At 42.6% G+C, this 23,826-nt stretch overlaps 1 protein-coding gene across 1 annotated transcript in view; it reads right to left on the reverse strand.

Annotated features, from left to right (window-relative positions):
- Positions 1–1,408: 1,408 nt before the first annotated feature.
- The window catches only part of SAXO1 (stabilizer of axonemal microtubules 1), a 148,978-nt gene continuing 126,560 nt past the window's right edge, over positions 1,409–23,826 (reverse strand). Inside the window, exons 3-4 of the mRNA XM_008254405.4 lie at positions 17,166–17,368; positions 1,409–2,566 (exon numbers count right to left, since the gene is read on the reverse strand). Coding sequence (XP_008252627.1) covers positions 1,563–2,566; positions 17,166–17,368 — 1,207 coding nt within the window. The 3' untranslated portion in view covers positions 1,409–1,562. The remainder of the gene's footprint in view (positions 2,567–17,165; positions 17,369–23,826) is intronic.

Raw genomic sequence — 23,826 nt, forward strand, 5'->3', positions numbered from 1 at the left:
CAGGAGAACTGCAGCACTGAAGAGCGGAGGCCCCAGTTTGTAGAAAAGCAGTGCATCTGGATCAGAAGATCTGGGTTCCAACCTTAGTGCTGAATTATTTGACACTAGGAAAAGTGCTTAACTGCTTTGAGCATTCCTACGCCACAAGGACAGGTCACAGACCCCACATAACCATAGAAAGGACTCAAAGAGGTAGATCTAAACCCAAAAAAAAAATAAACTAATATCATGGTGAGTATGCGAAGAGGTAAGACCTGTGAGGTCTGGACCAGATATATGGGAGCTAAGAAAACAAGGCCCCAGATATGAATAAAAAGACCCAAGTTCCTCACCCAGGAACCAGGCCCTGAGCCTAAGCCCAGATCTCTAGACTAGAGCTAAACTCTTCTCACCAACTCCACACTGTCCCTAAGTTCCCTGAGACCATGGAGTATATTCTGGCATTCTTCCATCTTAAAGGAGATGTGAGTGTCCAAGAACTCAGTCTGCATTCCCCTGTGTCAGGCTCACCCAAGCCTGCGATCCCAGTCAACCCCACTAAGGGCCTTCTTAAAGTCTTTCCTCAGTTCCAACCAAGGGAAAGAAAATCTTCAAATACTTGGCCTTAAGAATCAAACTTGGTAAAGCCATAGGCCCAAGAGAGAAACTCCAAGGGAAGGATCCTGGGATTGCCATAGTCAAGCTTTGTCACAGCCCTGATCACAGTTGTGGTCTTTTGATAGGCAGGCCCAGCTTTCCCAGAAACCAATCCAGCCTGGGACAATCCCACCCTGGCCAAAACATTTAGAAGAGCCTACAGCCCACAAGCTGCCAGCCATTTGCCTGGTTATCAGTGGTCTCTGTTCCCCAGTTCTAACCCTGGAGTCAGTGTCTGCACTGGTTTGGGGTTGGAAAGAGATGTGTGGAAGGTCCATGAACCTCTGCAACTGTCATTGCAATCATTCTTCCCACCTCCATCCCATCTGACAACACACCTCTTACTGGTGTGTCACACAGGGAATGCTAGAAGGAGGTCCTGTGAAGCATCCCTGATCCTAGAACACAACTCCAGAGTGAACCCAAAGCACCCTCACCACTACTGAGGATGCAAAAGGAACTTAAGTGTGAGATCTCCCCAATGGTCCAAAGCAACACAGGCTGCTGTCTGCATAGACAGTTCATGAAGGTGAACACATAGATTCGATCTCCCACCCCCAAAATAAAATTTATTCTTTGGCACTTCATAATTGGCAAGGGTTAATTATCATGTCAACTCATACAATGATTGACTTAATAAAATACATTTGGATAGGAGGAAATCTCAGAGACCACCTTTGATTCCATGAGCACAATGTAAAGGATCCCAGGGGGAGATGGGATAAGACAGTAAAGGGAGGACTAAGGGAGTTAATTTGCCAGTGATTCAATGTCATTTTCCTTAAGTGATTCTCACTTTATTTACGTTTCCTGGAAATGGTGGTGTTAACTTTTTTTTCATTTTGGAAATTTTTTTTTCCAACCAATAATTCTCAATCATCTGCTTTTAAAAGTACTGTGCAATTTTTAAATAACAATTTTCAAAATCAGGCTGACATTGCCAGCTCTGGCTGGTTGGGATTTTCCGAGTCACCTACAGAAAGACAGCTGCTCCGCCGAGAGCCCGTCTGGGAAACTGGCCTGTATATCCTGTGCCCCAGAGCATCCACTTCCTCAAAAACGTAGCCAGGGGGCTCAGGATATGAAGCTAGGCATCTGCCCATTTCCTTGGGAGTAAAGCTGATGGCATAGGTGGTCTGGCCCTCCACAGGGATATTTCCCCGAGGGCCGGACCAGAGGGGTTTACAGCTCTTGGTACTGACAGGGGGGTGGTGCACGTAGTGGGCACGAGTGGTGGTGAGGCAGTCCAAGGGCTCAGTGGGAATATTCAGCTGGGGGATAGGCTTGACTGGCTCTGGACGTATGCTAGCCCACGGCTTGTAGTCTTCCTTGGTGGTCGTGGAGCTTTGGAAACAGCCACTCTTCTTAATCGGGAGCACTGGCCGGCAGGACTGAGCAGGGGCACCCTTGGGGTATGTGTAATGGGCCTGCACTGTTGTCAGAAGATCCATCCTCTCTTCAGGAGGGACATAGGTGGCAGGAGCTTTGGAGAACATGTGGGGTGTTGGCCAAGCTTGGTACTTGTCTCGGAACTCAGTGGTGTTACAGAAGGGTGCGTCTAGGCCAGGGGGCCGAGCTGGAGGTTTCAAGCTCTTTGCAGGCTCCCCCATCAGGCCCCTGTAGGACTCTTTGTGGGTGGTGAGGCTCTCAAAGGGGATTTCACAGGGTCTGAACTTCTCTGCCTCATGTACAAAGCGCTTCTCCATAGGGTGGGCCACATAGCTCATCTTGTAGTTGGTCAGATCCTCTAAGGGGATATTGCAGAGCTTCGGCATGGCTGGAGGCTTACAGCTCACAGTGTTCACAAGGCCCTTTAAGGGGTAGTCATCCTGGTGTGTAGTTCTGCTATCAAACTTGGTTGATGCTGGCCGGTAGTTATGTTCCGGGCGAAGTGGCTCTCGTCGTGGTTGGTTCCAAGCTAAATAATCAGCTGAAATTAAAGAAGGGGTCATTAATAAATCAGGCCACTCAACTTGTACATATTCCAAAGGACCCCCAGAGCTACAATGCACTATTCCCTTTGAGCCAAGGGAAGAACACAGCAGATCCCTACTACCAACTCCATCAAAAGGCTGATGTTTCAGCCCTGTGAAGAAAAAATATATTTACAGGAGTTCTCATCACACTCCACAATGCTGAATGCAGGAGTTTTAGAGGGTCCAGGGTCATGGGAGAATCCAAGGAATCCTTTCCAGAAGAGAAGCCCAACTACTAACCCAAAAAGAGCTCTTTTCTTGCATGGGATAGATATCATCTTTGAATCAGCACTGAATGTATAGGAAAACCCATACGGATAGAGAGATGAGATTTACAATCCACCACTGATGGGCCACCAGACACACCAACCAGGCCTACTTGGTCATGTGTAGGGTGACAGCCATTGTGTCCCTATACCTTCACATCTAATCCACATAAATATGCTACTTCAAGGGAATAAGGGCATCATCTCGGCTGCAACTTCTATGGATCTTATCATGTAATGGGCGATGTTCTAAGTGCTATATATATTAACTGATTTATTCTTCAGACAGCCCCAATTAATGTCCACTTTAAAAACGCATAAGAACTAGGCCGGTGCCGCGGCTCACTAGGCTAATCCTCCGCCTAGCGGCGCCGGCACACCGGTTCTAGTCCCGGTCGGGGCGCCGGATTCTGTCCCGGTTGCCCCTCTTCCAGGCCAGCTCTCTGCTGTGGCCAGGGAGTGCAGTGGAGGATGGCCCAGGTGCTTGGGCCCTGCACCCCCATGGGAGACCAGGAAAAGCACCTGGCTCCTGGCTCCTGCCATCGGATCAGCGCGGTGCGCCAGCCGCAGCGCGCCGGCCGCGGCGGCCATTGGAGGGTGAACCAACGGCAAAGGAAGACCTTTCTCTCTGTCTCTCTCTCTCACTGTCCACTCTGCCTGTCAAAAAAATTAAAAAAAAAAAAAAAACACATAAGAACTAAGTTGATCTTCAGTATATGAAGGTAATTGAAAATGAAATGTGATGAAGGGTGGGATGGGAGAGGGAGTGGGTGAGGGGAGGGCCACGGGAGGGAGGGAGGTTGGTGGGGGGGGAGACACAACAATACAAAAGATGCATTTTATATTCTACTTAAAACTATTGGTTGAACTCTGTAATTAATACACAATTACTCTTAGGTGTTTAATTAATGCTATAACTAGTACTCAAATAGTATTTTACACTTTGTGTTTCTGTGTGGGAGCAAAATGTGGAAATCTTTACTTAACATACACTAAATTGATCTTCTGTATATAAAGATAATTGAAAATTAATCGTGATGTGAAGGGGAAGGGGAAAAGGAGTGGGAGAGGGGAGCGTTGTGGGTGGGAGGGAAGTTACGGGGGGGAGGAAGCTATTGTAATCCATAAGCTGTACTTTGGAAATTTAGGCTCATTAAATAAATAAATAAATAAATAAACGCATAAGAACACACAGAGAAATGAAGAATTGGCCCCCAAGTCACTTTGCTAGAAATATAACAGATTCAAATCCAGATGCCGAGTCTATGATCTGACCACTACACTACCTGACAAAGAGCACCAACTACTGTATCTGTGCTAGCCAGTTGTACTCAAGACATGATCTTGTTTCAACTCCACTATAAGCTTTTGTGATCGGTATGATTTCCAAAAACAAAACCCAGGTAAGTTATAAAACTTACCCCAAAATCGCAGGGCTATTTAGTTGTGTTGGGATTGATGCCACATTGTGTACTTCTTCCAGCCCCTATCACCATTTAGAAGCACTATATGTCTAGATGGAGCAAGGTTAAAGAAAAAAAATAACCATGGAAGATTTGCAGGAGGAGGAGAAATTTTTCAGAGTTTTAAGAATGAAAAGCATAGGCCAGATATATCTAGGGGATGCCTATCACAAGAAGAACTTTTACCCTGAGGGTGGAATTGACAAGATAAAGGGAGGCCCGAGCACTAGAGATGCCACACAAACATCGAGAAGCACTGTAGTTAGGCAGTATTGCAGGGGCTTCCAAAGTGACTTTGCCACACAGACCCTCAGGGAAATTCCAAGATTAAAAGTCTATGTGAGAAAAATGAGACAGCAAACCATGTGATTCAACTACCTCGACACTGCTGCTATTCTTCTCATAATACTTGGCTTGTATCCAAGATCTGTATTTCCCCACTGTGCCCATAAATTACCAGGTCTAAAGGAGCCTATGTGAACCCTTGTGAGCTTTGTCGATCTACAGGGAATTCTGCTTTACAAAGTGAACAAAAAGCAGCTTCCCAAGAGGCTTGGGAAGCTCTCAACACTAGTGGACCACAGAAGGTACACTTTTTAACAACTTTATTAAGATAAAATTAACATAAAATGCAACACCTTAAGTACCCAATTTAATGACTTGTATAGAGTTCTGCAACCATCGAAGTCCAGGTATACAACATTTGCGGAAATATCAGTCACCCCCATATTTCATCAATCTTTGCTCCCATTTCCATCCCATCATTTATTTCCTATTGGTCTTTATAACTGTACTTTTTGAGCATTTCCTATAAATACAACAGAAGTAGTGCTTTGAATCTGGCTTCACTTAGCATAATATAATTGTTTCATCCATGTTGTAATATGCATCAGCAGTTCACTCTGGTTTATCATTGAATAGTATTATATAGACATACCAAATTTTGTTCAACTATTCACCAATTTTTGGGTTGTCTATTTTCAGCTATTGGGGAAAATTCTGCTATAAACATTTGTGCAGAATTCTATCTGTGAATATGTTTTCATTTAGGTTGGACAGATACCAAGAAGTGGAATTACTAGGTTTATAATAAATCTATGTTTACCTTTTTAAGAGCATGTCGAATTTTTCCAAGTAGAAAAGTGGGTTGCCATTTTATATTCCTACCAGCAAGGTGTGAATGTGCTCATTTCTCTTTGTCCTCACCAGCACATATTATTATCTGGGGTATTATTATTATTGATACTCTAGTGAACATTTAGTGGTATCTCATTGTAGTATAATTTATATTTCCCTAATGACTAATAAGGTTGAATATCTCTGCATGAACTTATTAACCCTTCATACGTCTTCTTCATTAAAATGCCTATTCCAATCTTTCGTCCAGATTTAAATTCTTTACTTGAGAGGCAGAGAAAGAGTCCCCATCTGCTGGTTTACTCTCCAAATGCCCACACTGACCAGAGCTTGAGCTGGAAATTCAATCTCCACCTCCCACATGCCACATGCCAAAGACCAATTACGTGAGTCATCAGCACTGCCCTCCAGGAGCAGTGAGCTGGAATCAGTAGCCAGAGCTGGGTATCAAACCCAAGTATGCTGATATGCGATGTAGGCCTTGTTAACTGGTGTCTAAACTCCATCAGACACCTACTCTCCCTTTTTTAAATCCCATTGTCTTCATATTGAGTTAGACAAGCTCTTTGTATATTCTGAATACAAGTCCTCTATTAAATGTGGGACATGTATTTTTCCAAACAGAGCACTTATTTTTACCAAATGGTGTCTTTCAAAAGCACAGAAGTTGTGCATTTGAAGAAGTCCAATTTAAAATTCTTTTACAAATTATGTTTTTGGTGCCATGTCTAAGAAATCTATGCCTACCTACCATAAGATATAACATATTTTCCATATTTTTCTAAAAGTTTTGTAGTTTTAGCTGTTACTTTTGGGTCTCTGATCCTTTAATTTTTTAGTAGAGTATGAGGTAAATATCTAAGTTCATTTTATTCCAGGTGGATAACCAACTGTCCCAGCACCACTTATCAGAAAGATTATCCCTTGCACGCTGAAGTGCCTCGGCACCTGTGTGAAAAATCAACTGACAATAAGCATGTACTCTCAATCCAGTCCTTTATGTCTGTGCCACACTGTCTTAATTACTATAGATTTAAGCTTTTAACATCAAGAAGTTTAACTCTTATTTTTCAGGGAAAAAAAATCTTACTCTGATTCAATTTCATTTATACAATTTAGAATCATCTTGACAATTGCTTTTTAAAAAAATACCTGGCAGATTTTGATAGACTGCATTGAATCTGTAAATCAATTTGGAAATAATTTTATCTTAAAAATATTGAATTATCAAATTCATGAACACAGACTGTCTCACAACTTGTTCTGATTTTATGAATTCATGTCAGCACTATTTGGTAGTTTTCAGTACATAAGCCTTATACTCATTTTTTAACTTATTCCAAGTGTTTTCTTCATTTTCAGGTTATTGTGAGGAGAGAGGGGCACTGCCAGTATTAATATATAGAAATACAGTTGTTATATATTGATCTTCCGTATTGTCACATTGCTAAACTCATTTATTAGTTCTAATCATTTTTACAAATTCGTTCAGGATTATCTGCATTACATTGTCTGAGAATAAGGACTACTTCATGTCTCCCTTCCTAATCTATATGCATTTGACTGTTTTTTAGTATTGAACTGGTTCCAACTCCCAATACAATGTTCAAAGAAGAGGTCAGACGTGGCATTCTAGCCTCATTCTCCATCTTAGAGGGAAAGCATTCAGTCTCCTTATGAGGAATGATGTGAAGGAGCCAGTGTTGTGGCACAGCAGGGTAAGCCACGACCTGCAATGTATGCATCCCGCATGATCATCTGTTTGAGTCTGGGCTGCTCCACTTTTGATCCAGCTTCCTGTTAATGCACCTGGGAAAGCAGCAGAAAATGGACCAAGTACATGGGTCCCTGCCACCAACATGGGAGACCAGGATGCAGTTCCTGGCTTCTAGTTTAGGCCCAGTCCAGTCCTGCCCATTGTGACCATTTAGGGAGTAAACCAGCACCATAACTCCATTTTTCAAATGAATAAATAAATTTTGGGGGAGGGGGGGCAGTGCTGTGGCTTAGCAGGTTAAGCCACTGACTGCAGTGCCAACATTCCATATGCGAGCAAGTTCAAGCCCTGGCTGCTCTACTTCCCATCCAGCTCCTTGTTAATGCAGCTGGAAAAGCAGCAGAAGATGGCCCAAGTCCTTAGGCCCCTGCACTCATGTGAGAGACCTGGATGAAGCTCCTGGCTACTGGATTCAGATCGGCCCAACCCCAACAGTTGCAGCCATTTGGGGACCAGCAGATAGAAGATATCTCTCTCTCTTTCTCTAACTCTGCCTGTCAAATAAATCATTTTTTAAAATTAAAACAAAAATCATGATGCTATCATCTTTAAAAGAAATAAAATGTCAGTTATAGAATTTTTCATTAATGTCCTTTATCAGGCTAAGTAAGTTTCTTTTATTGATAAATTGAGAACTTTTATGGATATTGGATTTTATCAATGTTTTCTATCAACCATGTGGTTTTTGTCTGTTACTTTATTAATATGGTATATTACACAATTTGATGCCACAACTTGCATTCCTGGAATAAAACTCCCAATATTTAATTATTAATTATCGATTCTGTAATTGTCTTCTGAAATAAGAGTCTGCAGTTACCTAATTATATTTACAAGTACTCATTATTTCTTTTGGGTATCTTTGTTACAATCTAGTATCGTTTTCTTTCTGCCAGAAGAGACGACCTTTATAATTTCTTGTAAGGCAAGTCGGTCAGCTACAAATTCTCTGTGATATCTGTAAATGTCTTCATTTTTGAAGTATATCATCACTGGACATGAAATTCTTCGTTTATAGGGTTTTCTTCTAGTACTGAATGTCAATCCACTGCCTTCTGTCTTCCACTGATTCTAAACATAACTGTTAAGATTATTTCCCGGCTGGCACCGTGGCTCACTAGGCTAATCCTCTGCCTGCGGCGCTGGCACTCCGGGTTCTAGTCCCAGTTGCGGCATCAGATTCTGTCCCGGTTGCTCCTCTTCCAGTCCAGCTCTCTGCTGTGGCCCGTGAAGGCAGTGGAGGTTGGCCCAGGTATTGGGCCCTGCACCCAATACCAGGAGGAAGCACCTGGCTCCTGGCTTCAGATCAGCGCAGTGCGCCGACTGTAGTGGACATTTTGGGGGGGTGAACCAATGGAAGGAAGACCTTTCTCTTCAGAGAGAGAGAAATGTCTAACTCTGCCTATCCAAAAAAAATATATATATATATTATTTCCCTATATGTGAGCTGTCCTTTGTCTCTTCCAAAATCTTCATCTTTGGTTTTCAACAATTTGAATATGATGTGAATAGTTGTGGATACATGTGTTTATTCTACTCAGACAGTGCCCTTTGGAGGTGTAAATACTTTTCTGAAATTTTAGGTGTCTCAGCAATTAATCTTTCTAATTTTTTACTCTTTTCTTCTCCTTTTTGCAACTCCCATTAGAAGTATGTTGGTATGTTTGATGTTATTCCATAAGTCTTTGAGTTTGTTCATTTTTCTTGACTTTTTTGTATTTTTCAGATTAGATAATCTCTATTGTTCTATCTTCATTTTCACTGATTTTTGTGCAAGCTCAAATCTGCTGTTAAACCTCTCTAATAAATCTTTAATTTTATTTAATGCCTTTTTAATCAAGTTTTCATTTAATTCTTTATGATTTCCCTTTATTGGTACTCTCTATTTGATGAGCAATCATTGCCATACTTCCTTTTTAATATTTATGTTTAATTTATTTCCTTAATTATTTATTTGAAAAAGTTAGAGAGAGAGGGAAAGACAGAGATCTCCATCTGCTAGCTCACTCCTCAAATGGTCCCAACAGCCAGGGCTGCGCCAGGCTGAAGCCAGGAACCGGGAGCTTCTTCCAGGTCTCCCACGTGCATCAAGCATTTGGGCCACCTTCCTCTGCTTTCCCAGGCATATCAGCAGGGAGCTGGATTTAAAGTTGAACAGCCAGGACATATGGGATGCTAATGTTGCAGGCAACAGCCCAGTCTACTATGCCACAATGCCAGCCTCTCCTTTATTTATTTAAACATTGAATATAATTATGGTAATGTCTTTGAAATATTTGTCTGCTAGGTCCAAAAACTGAGCTCCCTCAGACTGTTTTTGTCTTATTTGTGAATAAATCTTCGCTATTTCAAGTCTCATAATTTTCTGTTAAAAAAAAACACTTTAGGTAGCATGCCACGGCATGAGAGCTGATTTTTTGGCTGTTTGTGAATTCCATAGAGTATTACCCTCCCTACAGTAGTAGCCAAGTGATATTTTTGTTCATGTTTTTATTTTTAATTAATTTTATTTCTAAGCCTGGCTTCCTAAAGTTTATTCTCTGTCAGCCTACATTAGTGATAAGCCAATGATTGATCAGAGGTAACACTGAGGGGCTGACGCTGTGGTGTAGTGGGTAAAACCGGCTGCCTGCACCACCAACTTCCCATATGGGTGCCGTTTCGAATCCCGGCCACTCCACTTCCAATCCAGCTCCCTGCTAATGTACCTGGGAAGATAGAAGATAGCTCAAGTGCTTGGGCCCCTTGCACGCACATGGGAGACCTGAAAAAGGTCTTGCTCTTGGCTTCAGCCTGACCTAGCCATGACTATTGCAGCCATCTGGGGAGTGAAACAGCAGATGGAATCTCTCTCTCTCTCTCTCTCTCTCTCTCTCTCTATATATATATATATATATATATATACACACACACACATAAACTTTCAAATAAAATAAGTAAATTTAAAAAAAAAGTCACACTTAAGCCAATATGACTTTCAGCCTCTGCCAATGGGTCAACACACAGGTTAAAGAATATAGTCAAAGATCAGGCAATTCCCAAGCCTCAGGTGGCTTTTATTTTCTGCGTGGATTTTTCATGTCTCCTCTGTACGCAGGCACTGCGTCTCATGTTTAGCCAAGTTGATGATGAACAGACAGGCCCTTCTCTGATCGGTCTTGAGCATACACAGCCTTGCCCATGTACACAGTCTTCTGGACCACCAGGAGTATGGATGACCTTATCAAAGCCCACAGTGTCTGGATTATGCTGAGTCTCCCTTTTTAATTTCCAGCTATTGGACTTGTCTGTTGTTTGCCACAACTAGTCTAGTACTGCGACCTCAATCTGCTTGCCGAAGTTGTCGTCCCTGATTTCTTTCCATTGAGATCACTGCTGCCCTTATCAAAGCCCCAGGTCTGAACTGCATTCCAAATCCAGTCAGATCACACAGGCAGCAGAACTTCTCATTTACGTGGCCAAGACTGCCAAGGCAGAACAACCACACAGATGGATCTGGAGAGAAGGGAGGTGGGGCGATAGTGGAAGCAGCCACAGGATAAAACACCAGATTCTCGCTGTTCATAACTAAGGTTCAGTAGTTTTTCCTTGACCAAATGGTTTTCAATTTGTTGCATGCCTTTGGTTGATTTCCAGAGTCTTGAAATGGTTTAAATGTTACCATTCTGTCCAGTTTTATCATTGCTTTCTGGGAAGAGAATTTGCCAAGCTTCTTACTCCATTATTCCAGAAGTCCTGACATCTCCACCACCCCCAGACACTATGTTTATCTTAGGCCAATAATACTACCAACTATTTGTTCAAAATTGGCTTCATTTTAATTGAAAATCTAATCTTTCTCCAAGAGCTATTAATGGCTCTATCAGCATCTTGAAAGCATTAGGGGGCCTTAGAAGGAACCATCTTGCTGAATATAAACCACATGTTTCCCCCCAGACTTCAGGCCTCACTGCAGTGGGGGCATCTACCTGTCCATGCCTACATACTGCCGGAAGGGACTTGAGGAGGGGGACAGAGCTTTTCTGGCCTCCCCTGTGATGGATGAAGTGTTAAGAAAACAGATTCCTAAGCTCAAAGTTGCCTCATGTTATTTCTGATACCCAACAATACAGTCAAAACCACACTATTATCCAGTCTCCTGACTTCCTCCACCCAGCATTTATTACCAAAAAACCTCCCCAATACCCTGAAAAACCTCAGAATTCCACATGACAAACTATTCACACGCCAGGAAAGCCCTTCAGGGCCAAAGTGTCATGTGTGTAATTGGCAAGAACCTCTTTAAAAGAGATTCCATTCAATAATGTGTCTTGGAAAAAAAAAAACTCAGCTAAACCTAAAACTGAGCATCAAGTAATTACACTCTCAATCTTTCCAATTGCACGGTGTTTTGAAAATGTCACAAATTACAACCAAATGCTGCTGAAGCATATTTTATTGGTGGTTTTCTGGATCCCAGTAAAGGTGTTGACCATAAGTATAGAAAGGGAAAGGTTTGATTTTTTTCTCATAGGACTAATGTAAGCACAGCATTTAGACAAATATAGAGGACACCCACTGCAATATGTATATTTAATGACCTTGGTCATTAGTTTCTCTTTTCCCCTTTTGGAAAGAGAATCACTGTACAATGTGACACAGTGGGTTAGGCCACCAGCTGCAAAAGTAGCATCCCATATGGGTGTCACTTCAAGTACTAGCTGCTCCACTTCTGATCCAGCTCCCCTCTAAAGTGCCTGAGAAATCAGCTGACGATAGCCCAAATCCTTGGGCGCCTGCACTCACAGGGGATACCTAGAAGAAGCTCCTGGCTTCAGTCTGGCCCAGCTCTGGCCAATGCGGCCATTTGGGGAGTGAACCAGAGGATGGAAGACCTCTTTCTCTGTCTCTCCTTCTCTTGCTCTGCCTTTCAAATAAATAAATAAAAAATTTTAATATTGATTCTTTGATTTTTTTTTCTATTTTTTATTTTCATCTACTTGAAAGACTGAGTGAGGGAAGAACAAAGAGTTTTCTTTATTCTGTTCCTTTTTTTAATTTGAAAGGCAGAGTTACAGAGAGAGAAGATCTCCCATATGGGTACAGGGGCCCCCAAGTATTTGGGCCACCTTCTGCCGCTTTCCCAGGAGCATTATCAGGGAGCTGGATCAGAAGTAGAGCAGCTGGGACTTGAACTGGCACCCATATGGGATGCCAGCACTGTAGGCCATGGCTTTAACCTACTGAGCCACAGCACCAGCCCCATAAAATAAAGTCATTAAAAAAAAGTATGAGGGGCCGGCACTATGGTGTAGCGGGTAGCGCTGCTGCCTCCAGTGCTGGCATTCCATATGGGTACCAGTTCAAGTCCCAGCTGCTCCACTTCCAATCCTGCTCTCTGCTATGGCCTGGGAAAGCAGTAGAAGATGGCCCAAGTCCTTGGGCCCCTGCACCCACATAGGAGACCAGGAGGAAGCTCCTGGCTCCTGGCTTCAGATCAGCACAGCTCCAGCCATTGCAGCCAATTGGAGAGTGAACCAGCAGACAGAAGACCTCTCTTCTCTCTCTCTCTCTCTCTCTCTCTAACTCTTTCAAATAAATAAATAAATCTTTTTTTTTATCTTTTATTTAATGAATATAAATTTCCAAAGTACGACTCATGTGTTACAATGGCTTCCCCCCCCATACCGTCCCTCCCACCCACAACCCTCCCCTCTCCCACTCCCTCTCCCCTTCCATTCACATCAAGATTCATTTTCGATTATCTTAATATACAGAAGATCAGCTTAGTATACCTTAAGTAAGTATTTCAACAGTTTGCTCCCACACAGAAACATAAAGTGAAAAATAATAGATGATTTTTTTTAAATGATGATGAAATCAGATCTGACCTATTGTCATGTTTAATCCCAGTGAGAGTCAAGTTGGGAATTGATAATTTCTTTCTTTCTTTTTTTTTTTTTTTTTTTTTTTTTACAGAAGATCAGTTTAGTGTACATTAAGTAAAGAAGTAAAGATTTCAGTCGTTTGCACCCCCATAGAAACACAAAGTGAAATATACTGTTTGAGTACTCATTATAGCACTCTGGCCTCAGAATCAGCCCTAAAGGCACTCGGATCTGGCTGAAAAGCCCATGAGAGTATTTCAGGCATGGAAAGCCAAGACACTCTGGCAAAAAGATCTCTGTGAGTGAGATCCCAGTGGAAAGAACAGGTCTTCAAAGAGGGAGGTGCCTTTCTCTGAAGGGAGGAGAGAACCTCCACTTTGACTATGACCGTGTCTAAACAAGATAAGAGTCGGAGAACTCAAGGGGCTTCCATAGCCTTGGAAACTCATAACTGGTGAATAGGGAGATTACTGATGCCATAAACAGGAGTGTCAATTGGTAAAGTCAACAACAGGAGTCACTGTGCACTTACTCCTCATGTAGGATCTCTGTCCTTAACGTGCTGTACACTGAGGCTCAAATAAATAAATAAATCTTAAAAAAAAATTCTGGCATTCCATGCAGCAGCTTAACCCACTATGCCAAAATGTCAGCCCCTAAAAACGATTTAAAAGAAAAATGAAAGAGAATCAGTGTATGGCCATAAAACATGAAGTGAGCCTTCACAAGAGATGAATAAGTCTCTAAGAGTGATACTCAAGAGAGAAGACTAGGATGTGGCTCCTCTCACATGCACAAGGCTTTCAAGACTAACTCAAGAGTAGGGCAAACATCAGAGACCTACCCCAAACCTCACTCTTGGTCCTGGACAAGACCCATAGAGTAACTGGCTGGCTATTTGTGTATATCTATTGTCAAATTCGGTCACCTGGAACAGTTATAAAACGTTGTTCAGAACCATTACTTCATTTATTCCTTCACTTGACAAGATCATTCAGAGGTACACAGATGTTTCATATAAATTAACTTTCATGTGCCGTTCCCTGTGCTAAATTTTGAATACAGATGTTGAACCTTTAGGGCACAATTTTGTTTATTTTTTTTTCTTTTTTTATTTATTTTTTATTTAGTAAATATAAATTTTCAAAGTACAGTTAATGGATTACAATGGCTTCCCCCCCCCATAATTTCCCTCCCACTCACATCCCTCCCATCTCCCGTTCCCTCTCCCATTCCGTTCACATCAAGATTCATTTTCAATTATCTTTATATACAGAAGATTGATTTAGTATTTATTAAGTAAAGATTTCATCAGTTTGCACCCATACAGAAACACAAAGTGTAAAATACTGTTTCAGTACTAGTTATAGCATTACTTCACATTGGACAACACATTAAGGACAGATCCCACATGAGCAGTAAGTACACAGTGACTCCTGTTGTTGACTTAACAATTTGACACTCTTGTTTATGGCATCAGTAATCTCCTTAGGCTCTAGTCATGAGTTGCCAAGGCTATGGAAGCCTTTTGGGTTCGCCGACTTCAATCTTTTTCCGACAGGGTCATAGTCAAAGTGGAAGTTCTCTCCTCCCTTCAGAGAAAGGTACCTCCTTCTTTGATGGCCCCGTTCTTTCCACTGGGATCTCACTTGCAGAGATCTTTCATTTAGGTCTCTCTCTCTCTCTCTTTTTTTTTTTTTTTTTTTTTTTTTTTTTTTTTTTTTTCGCCAGAGTGTCTTGGCTTTCCATTAGGGCACAATTTTGGAAGCCAACATTTCATAGAGGTTAAAGGGTGTGTGGTTTCCACAAGTATAGACAATTTAATTGGCTTGGGGCTGGGGAATGGAAGATCCTTGACCCCTTGAGGCTGATAGTCTGACCAGTGAGATAAATGTTAAGCAAAACAAATTATTCAATGATGATGACAGGGGATAGTCCTTCCAGGATCGATAAGGTGCTCTAACGGTGCTCTAAGCACCTGAACTGGCTTGAGGGGAGATCCTGGAAGGCCTCTGCCGATGTGATGTTTTGGCTGCTAGCTAAAGGACAAGTGACACACAGAAAGCAGGAGAGATCTATGCAGAAGGAATCCCAACGCTAAAAATCCTGAAGCAGAAAAGATATGGAGGAAGGGAACTGAATGGAGGCCCTAAGGCTGGAGCAGAGGAGCTCGGGATGGAGAATCCAGAACCTACAAGGCTTTAGAAGTTAGTAAGGATTGGGATTTGATCCTAAATACTACAATGCTTATTTGAGGAGTTTCAAGCACAGAAGATTAGTTGATAAGATTGTAGATATGCTCAAGTGTATGTCAAGGAGTACACTTCAAGAAGGCAAGACTAGGACTTGGCCAGCGGGAAACAACAAAAGTATGGAAGGTAGAGGGAGTTTAGGGCATTAGTGACAGATGAGCTGCAATGATCTAACATGGAATAGGCTACATGGAAAGAACAGGCACAGGAGAGAAGGTTGGGCACCAACAGATTAGGGGATACAACAAGGCCAAGAACTGTTGTGATGGAAGCAGATCAGAGACTAAGTCAGAGGGACCGGATGTTGGGGTACACAAAGTCTTCAGAGGTGGGATAATTTCAGGGTAGAATGTCCAGAGGGTTGTCTTTCAGAAGGTGGCTATGGATGACTAGGAGAGGAGCACACTAGGGTAAGAAAGTAAAAGGCCAGAGTGGAGATTGCCATAGAGGTCTATACTAGTAACAGCCCTGAATCTCCAATATGAGCAGGGCCCACCAGAATGGTAGGCTCAGAACTCCTCCAAGCAAAATTTCCCACATGTCTCCAGCCTTCGCCACCTCTGCTGCCAGCCTACCTCATTAGTAAATGCTTAACTAAACATAACCCTTATGATAGAGGTCCACCAAGATCATTCAGAGGTACACCGATGTTTCACATAAATTAACTGTTGAAACTTGTCTTCCTAGAGCAACAGTGTGCATCATAAACAGAGGCATTACAGATGACAAGCTTGGCCTCCATTCTCTGATCTCCATCTTGGGGCCAGGCTCTCAGGGGTATCTGCTGTTATACTGGTAGCCCAACCATAGGACTCCACTGCCCTTCTCTCCCACTGGACTAGAGGGCCTAGGACAGTTCACAGTTCCTAGGCACATGCCTGGTATGTAATAGATAATCAACGAAAAATAATTATGCAATTTTTTTAAATTTTCAAAAACAGATTTTGAATGTTTCATGACAAAGCAATAACAAATATTTGAGGAGGTAAATGTGGGCCATGATTTGAACAAAATATAACATACACATGTATGAAAATAACACATTATAACACATAAATAAGTATAATGATGTCAAAAGTAAAACTATGTCAATTCACTTAAAATATGTTACAAAACTGGCAAAATTATTTTGAAGTATTAAAAATCAGCATTATGGTTATATTCCAGTTGAGAAAGGTGGCTGAAAGGGAGTAGTGATGCTATTTTCTTGATCTGGGTGCTATTTATAAGGGTGTATTCAGCCAAAATTCATTGGCCTGTACCACTATGATTTATATACATTCCTGTATATTACATTTCAATATTGTTCTAAGTGAATGCGTGAATCAGTCATTGAATCAGTAGAATCTAGCTCACCTAAAACTTGAAGTACTTCCCCAATGCATATGATTCAAACAGTGAACTAAGGCAGGGGTCAGAAAATATTTTCTGTAAAAGGCTAGATACTAAGTACCTATAGCCTTACAGACCATAGGGTCTTTGTCAAACTACTCAGTTTTGCCAGCGATAACATGCACTGTATTCCAATAAAATGTACTTGTAAACACTGAACTTTGAATTCCATGTAATTTTCACATGTCTTAAAGTAATATATATTTTTTGGCAAACATTTGAAAATTTTAAAACCATGCTTAGCTCTCGACCCATATAAAAGCAATCTGTTGGCTGGATTTGGCTTTCATGAAGGAGTTTGCTGACCCCTGCACCAAGAGAACATACAAAACATACTTCCTGATCTGTCTACAATTCAGCCTATCCTTTCCCCAGCCCACTTCTCAAGCGTTCTCCCACCTTTATAAGTAGGCAGACACTCCATCTTGTCACCACACGGGTATTTATTATCCCGAGGTTTAATGGGGTCCACTCGACAGACAGGGTAGGGGTTGTAATCTTGTTTGTATGTTGTGAGCAAATCCATATTCTCTTCACTGGGGATGAACTGTTCGGGCTGGTGGACCTTCACTGGTACCACTTTGTGAGGCCCAAAGTCTCTTCTGGAAGGAAAACAAATACATATTGTTGGAGTCCTTGGCTTGGAATGAGGCTTGTGTTTTCCATCCCAACCCAATCCTAAAACATTTGCTGAGAAGTCAACATCTTCTCTGCCCCCACTCACTGCTTTTCCTCGTCTACCTCCCACTTTCTAGAATGGTACCACTATTCCCTTCTCACCAAATCAGACTCTTGGATGTCATCCTGGAAACCCTCTCTCACAGTCCAGAGTCTGTCACTCATTCACCAGGTGTGGCCTCCTCCACCTCATGAGTTGTTCTGTCCCCTTTAGTTTAGGCCCTAGATCATGTGACAGCCTACTGTGCAAGCTCCCTGCTTTCTCTCCCACCATTTCTACTTCAACCACCATAGTATGGCCAAACTGTCTAAATGAAAACGGGATCATTTTGTTCCCCAGCTTACAAATATCCCAGATAACACTCGATCTCCTAGAATGATTTGTAAACTCTCCTGGACCTGGCCTCTACCTTACTGCCCACCCTCATCTCCCACCACCCTAACCCCACCCACCCACATTGTACTCCAATCACAAGGCACTACTTTCTTGAATGATTTATTTATTTGAAAGAGTTACAGAGAGGGAGGGACAGAGACAGACAGAACCTTCCATCCACTGGTTCACTCCCCCAGGTGGCCTCAACAGCCAGGGTTTGGCCAGGCTAAATCTAGGGGTTACGTGAGTGGCAGGGATCCAAACACTTGAGCCATCTTCTGCTGCTTCTCTCAGGCCATTAGCAGGGAGCTGGATCAGAAGTGGAGCAGCTGAGACATGAACCATCACCCCTATGGGATGCTGGCATTGCAGGCAGTGGCGTTGTCTGCTATACCACAATGCAGGCCCCAAGGTACTAGTCTCTAAAAGGGCCCCTCTTTCCTTCCTTCCACTTCCTTTTCACTATGGAGCTAACTTCTGTTTTTCAGATACTGCTATGTCTTTCCCTGCGTTCCCCACAGTTTCTCCTACTAATGCTTAGCTCCTTCCTCTACTTAACCTACCAAAACTCAGAAGGAAAAAAGTTAACAACAAATGGAGATCCTGAGTATTTGATTCCAGTGTGCCCCATTATCTCAGGGAGTGTGGAAACAATAGAATGAAAAAAATTGCAATGGGGCAGGCATTATGACACAGCAAATTGAGCTGCTGCTGGGGACATCTGTATCCCATATTGAGTGGCTGGTTCAAATCCTAGCTACTCCACACTTCTGATTGAGCTCCCCACTAGTGTACCTGAGAGGCAGCAGATTATGGCCCAGGTGCTTGGGTTCCAGCCATGTGCAAGGCCCAAAGGAGTTCCTGGTTCCTGGCTTCAGCTATTGCAATCATATAGACAGTAAACTAGCAGACATAAGATCACTCTGTCACTCTGCCTTTCAAATAAATACTTCCAAATAAAGCATGATGGTCTTCACTAAACAGGAAGCAGTGGCTTCTCAAAGCATCCCATAATTACCAAAGGCTCAGATGTTTAAAAAACCAGCACCAGGAACCACCCTGGCAATACCATGGTTTAGCCAGGGCTTGCACTGTCCATTAGGGTAGTCTCTGCTTCCTAATCCTCAATGCTAACATTTTCCCCCTAAGGGCTTTGGCTTTCCACAACAGACTGTTTTTGCCTGGGACCAGTATATCCAAGCTGGCAAGAGGAAGGTAGATTTTCCCTGATGGTGCTTGCCAGAACAGCCCACCAAGGGAAAGGAAAGGTTTCCGGACAGGAAAACATTAGGCCCAAACACCAATAAAACCTACTTCCTGGCCAAAATCTGGAGCAGCATTACTGAGCTATGCTTGACTAGCAAAGGTAACACGCTCCACTGTAATCTGTCTTGCATGAATTATATACATGGTTGTCAATAAACCCAAAGCAGGTCTTGAAAATGCTTGATGGGATGAGAGGAGGGAGCTAGGAAATAGGAGAATAAGTCTCTCTAGGGCTCTAAGAAGGAAATGGGAGATGCTTCAGTTGAACTCCCATAACACCCTCTGGGTAGATTTTCAAGCACATCTTAGTGGCAGGATCACGGCCTTCAGCCTGAACTCCCTTTCTAGAGGCTCCACTGTTGGCCTGAGGCATCTGGAAGTTGAATGTGCATGTAGGAGGTTAGGAAGCAGATGCCAAGCTTCCACTCCACACTTCTCTGCTTCTTATCGAGCAAGTACCCTGATCTCTGTGCAGGACTAAACCAATTGCAACAGGGAACTGAGGGAGAGTAAAGTGTTAGGCTGCAGAGACAAAGGGAAATGCCCAGAAAACCAGGCAAGTGGAGAGTCAACTTTCCATCAGAAGGTTTCCATTCTGGGAGAAGTGCTCCCAGGGGAAGAAGAACTCACCTCACTCCCAGAAGACAGTAAGGTTTTTCAAGGCAACCTGAAACCACACATCCCTAAATCCTCACAAACCCACATTCAGTGATGCCTACCAAAGCTTGTTTCTCTTCCAAGGAATATCAGAAAACACCAATTGGCAAGCAGTGACCTGGGTGCATGAGCTGCCACATCAAGCCCTCCCAACCTCAGATCCCCTTGGGTACACTTCCCAGACCTGCCACATTCTAGGATTCTGCACACGGAGGCCATGTCATCTCTTCTGCATTTCCACCTACCGAGGGAGCCAACCTCCACTCAGAGAGGCTGTGAGAATCTTCAAGGGCCTCCAGGTTCTCCAACGGCAAAGGCAGCCGAGTGCCCCTACCTCCTGCTGCTCTTACGGGCAAAGAGCAGATAAATGTTCACAACCAAACTCACCAGATCATGAATCATCCTGAAAGTGGTTTTTCAAAGACAAAAGCAGATGCTGAAAAATCCTTGCTCCCCACACTTAGGAAATTGAATGTTTGCTGAATATCCTTCTGTATAAAATTCAAGTTCATTTGGAAATGTGCATCCATGGTTGAATTTACTGATAGCCATAACTAAAGCAAACTCTTATAGGAAGAAAATTATCTACTTCTAAGAGGGAAATATTTAAATCTGAAGTTTGATTCATTTATACCATGCCCAAAAACAGTTATTCCGGCCAAAGAGTAAATTTAATCAGGATTTATGTGCTTCCTTCTTATGTTTTTATGTAGAGAACATTCACTGAAACCTATCATTAACCACAACATAACTACATGTCCCCAATCACACATTATCTTACAACCTTAAAGTTCACATACAAGCAACGTATTTTATTCTTCCTAGAAGTTACTCAAATTTAGTAGTTTTCAGTTTTGTTTTGTTTTAAAGAACACGGGATGTCCCCCTCTCTTCCTATAGTACATTTTCTAGTCCCTGTGCCCACTGTGACTATGAACCAAGAAAAGAAAATTGATCAAAGATCTAAGTTGCTCTTAGCAAAGTGGCTATAAAAGTTATATAGTATGGAAGGCCAAGAGTTAAACTCAGAGTTAAATAAAGGTTAAAGTGGCCCTGCTGAGGAAGTCATAACAACCTGACTTCAAATCATTTGGCAAAGCTTAAAGAAAGGTGTTTGACAGGGATATGACAAAAGGAAAGAGGAAATAACACAACAGCTAATTAGGGTCATGAGTCTGGAAGTGGGAAATGAAGATTTTCATCCTGACAAAGAGGCCATACAGCACTTTAAAAAAAAATTTTGTTTTTAATATTTATGCAAACTTCAGAATGTGTCATAACGCCCAAGTAATTAATCATATTAAAATGGAATCTATTTTAAGAGGAATCCCTCTTCTTGCCCAAAGTAAATCCCTTTTACCTCTACCTTGAATCCCTTCCTTTCTTGTTTCCTGGAGACCTCATCTATGCACCCTCTCCTAGCCTGTGGTGTTTTTGTTTTTTGTTTTTTGTTTTGTTTTGACAGGCAGAGTGGACAGTGAGAGATAGAGACAGAGAGAAAGGTCTTCCTTTGCCATTGGTTCACCCTCCAATGGCCACCGCGGCCGGCGCACCACGCTGATCTGAAGGCAGGAGCCAGGTGCTTATCCTGGTCTCCCATGGGCCATCCTCCACTGCACTCCCAGGCCACAGCAGAGAGCTGGCCTGGAAGAGGGGCAACCGGGACAGAATCCGGTGCCCCGACCAGGACTAGAACCCAGTGTGCCGGCGCCGCTAGGTGGAGGATTAGCCTAGTGAGCCGTGGCGCTGGCCAGCCTGTGGTTTTACTTCTTTCTCCCTACTGTCTCCTTTCAGTCAGTATTTAAACCTACTCCAGTTTCTCCCATTTTTAAAGGCAAAAGATAAAATACAGTACAACACTCACTGGACTCCATTCTTCTCCAGTTTTCTCCTTCCCTCCCTCTTCCCTCTTCCATAAAATGTTGTCCATGAGTGGTCTGCCTGCCTTCCTCAACTCTCACTCATGCCCTACCCAGGAAACATACTCACTTCTTGCTCTAGCCAAGTCTCCAAGCACCATCTTGTTTCCAAATACAATCACTGTTTTTCATTCTTATCCTATTGTGCCCTCCTCATGACATCCATCCTTTCATTTACTGTTTTTAATGCTCTTATTTGATTTCTGATACATTCCTCATAATTTTTCTTCCTTCTCAACCTACTCTATGCAGTTTTGCTCTTGGATGTCAGTTCATTTATTTCATTATTTCCACATGTGACATGTGATTCCAAAACTTCCCAGGGTCAAAAGGCATCCTCTCATGAAATCATCCTGTCATCCCAGGCAGGTTGGGAAGCCTCACCCCAGAAACCTGAGACAGATCCCCAGCTCAGTCACAAGGTTTGATTCTTGCCCCTGTTCCTGATGGGGCACACTGAACCCTCCTCATCTTTATTGCCCTCCAAAATTCAAGTTGCGCACATACCTGTCTATTCCTCTACCCTCCCAATTCCATGAAAGCTGAGGCTAACATGTGTTACCACTTCATATAGACTCCAGACAAAAATTCTTAAAACTACCTGAAAGCATTAAAGAATAACCAAAACAGGCAGGTTCTGGAAGAAAGTCAACAGGTGGAAGGAGAAAATGGCACTGGGTGAGTCTTTACTGCTTAAGTTTCAACTAACAAATTAAGAATTGAAGCTTTCAGCCTGAAGGCAGGCTCCAATCTGTACCAGCAAAGGCAGCTGACAGGCAACTCTTTATGATTCTCTTTCTTGATAAAGAACCAGAGGAAAAAGTTTGAAGCAACCACAGGTGCTGGAAAGTGAAGAAAGTATTCTACAAAGGAGAGAGCCAAAGACAAGAAGCCCCAAAATCTGTGTATAAGTTGGGTCCAAATCTTGCTTGACCTCGCAAACATGGGACAAAGTTCAAGTAAGCAGGCTAAGAATAAAGCAGTGAACTGAGATTTGAGTTACCTCCCACATCACACAGTTTGCACTGAATTCAATCAAGTTAGTCCCTGCTAGAAAACAAATCATTCAGCCGGCGCCGCGGCTCACTAGGCTAATCCTCCGCCTAGCGGCGCCGGCACACCGGGTTCTAGTCCCGGTCGGGGCGCCGGATTCTGTCCCGGTTGCCCCTCTTCCAGGCCAGCTCTCTGCTGTGGCCAGGGAGTGCAGTGGAGGATGGCCCAGGTGCTTGGGCCCTGCACCCCATGGGAGACCAGGAAAAGCACCTGGCTCCTGGCTCCTGCCATCGGATCAGCGCGGTGCGCCGGCCGCAGCGCGCTGGCCGCGGCGGCCATTGGAGGGTGAACCAACGGCAAAGGAAGACCTTCTCTCTGTCTCTCTCTCACTGTCCACTCTGCCTGTCCAAAAAAAAAAAAAAAAAGAAAACAAATCATTCTTCAGAGGAAAGTAGTAAATTCCAGAGTCTTCACAACATAACATTTCAATACACATAATCAATAATCTAAAATTACTTAACACAGGAAAATGTATTATGCTGAAGAAAAAAAGAAATAATCATGCAGACCAACACCAAGCATACCCAGATACCAGAATGAACAGGTAAGGATTTTAAAGCAGCCATTTTAAATCTTGCTCAAAAGGAAAAGCAAAATAAGGTCATAATGAATGAAAAGATAATAAATTAAAGAAGAAAAAGAGAAACTATATTAAAATAAACAAAAGTAAGTTGAAAATACAGTATCTGAAGTGTAGCACAAAGGAAGTGAAGAAGGAAAGTCTTGGTGAACTCAGAGATCATCAATAGAAACTATACAATCTGAAGAACAGAGAACAAAAGATTGAGGGAAAGATGAACAGAAATAATACTTGAAGGAATAATGGCCAAATTTTTCACAAATTTAGTCAAGGCTTTGAAATTGCAAGTCCAGTGTTGAGAGCTTTATCTGTATGTCTTCATCAATTCTCAGGCATGGACCACAGAAGGGAGTATCCTCAATGCAATAGCTCTCAGTAGGGGAATCAAGTATATTTGGAACAGAATTTGTCTAAAATTCTATGGATAGGGGAAGACTCAAATTCATTATCAACTTTCTTGCTTCTTTCTTGGCTTTTGAGGACACAAACACCCTTTCTCTTTATCTCTTTCCTCTCCTACCATGGAGTCTT

Source organism: Oryctolagus cuniculus, chromosome 1 (genome assembly GCF_964237555.1).
Source record: "Oryctolagus cuniculus chromosome 1, mOryCun1.1, whole genome shotgun sequence".
Classification (NCBI taxonomy): domain Eukaryota; kingdom Metazoa; phylum Chordata; class Mammalia; order Lagomorpha; family Leporidae; genus Oryctolagus; species Oryctolagus cuniculus.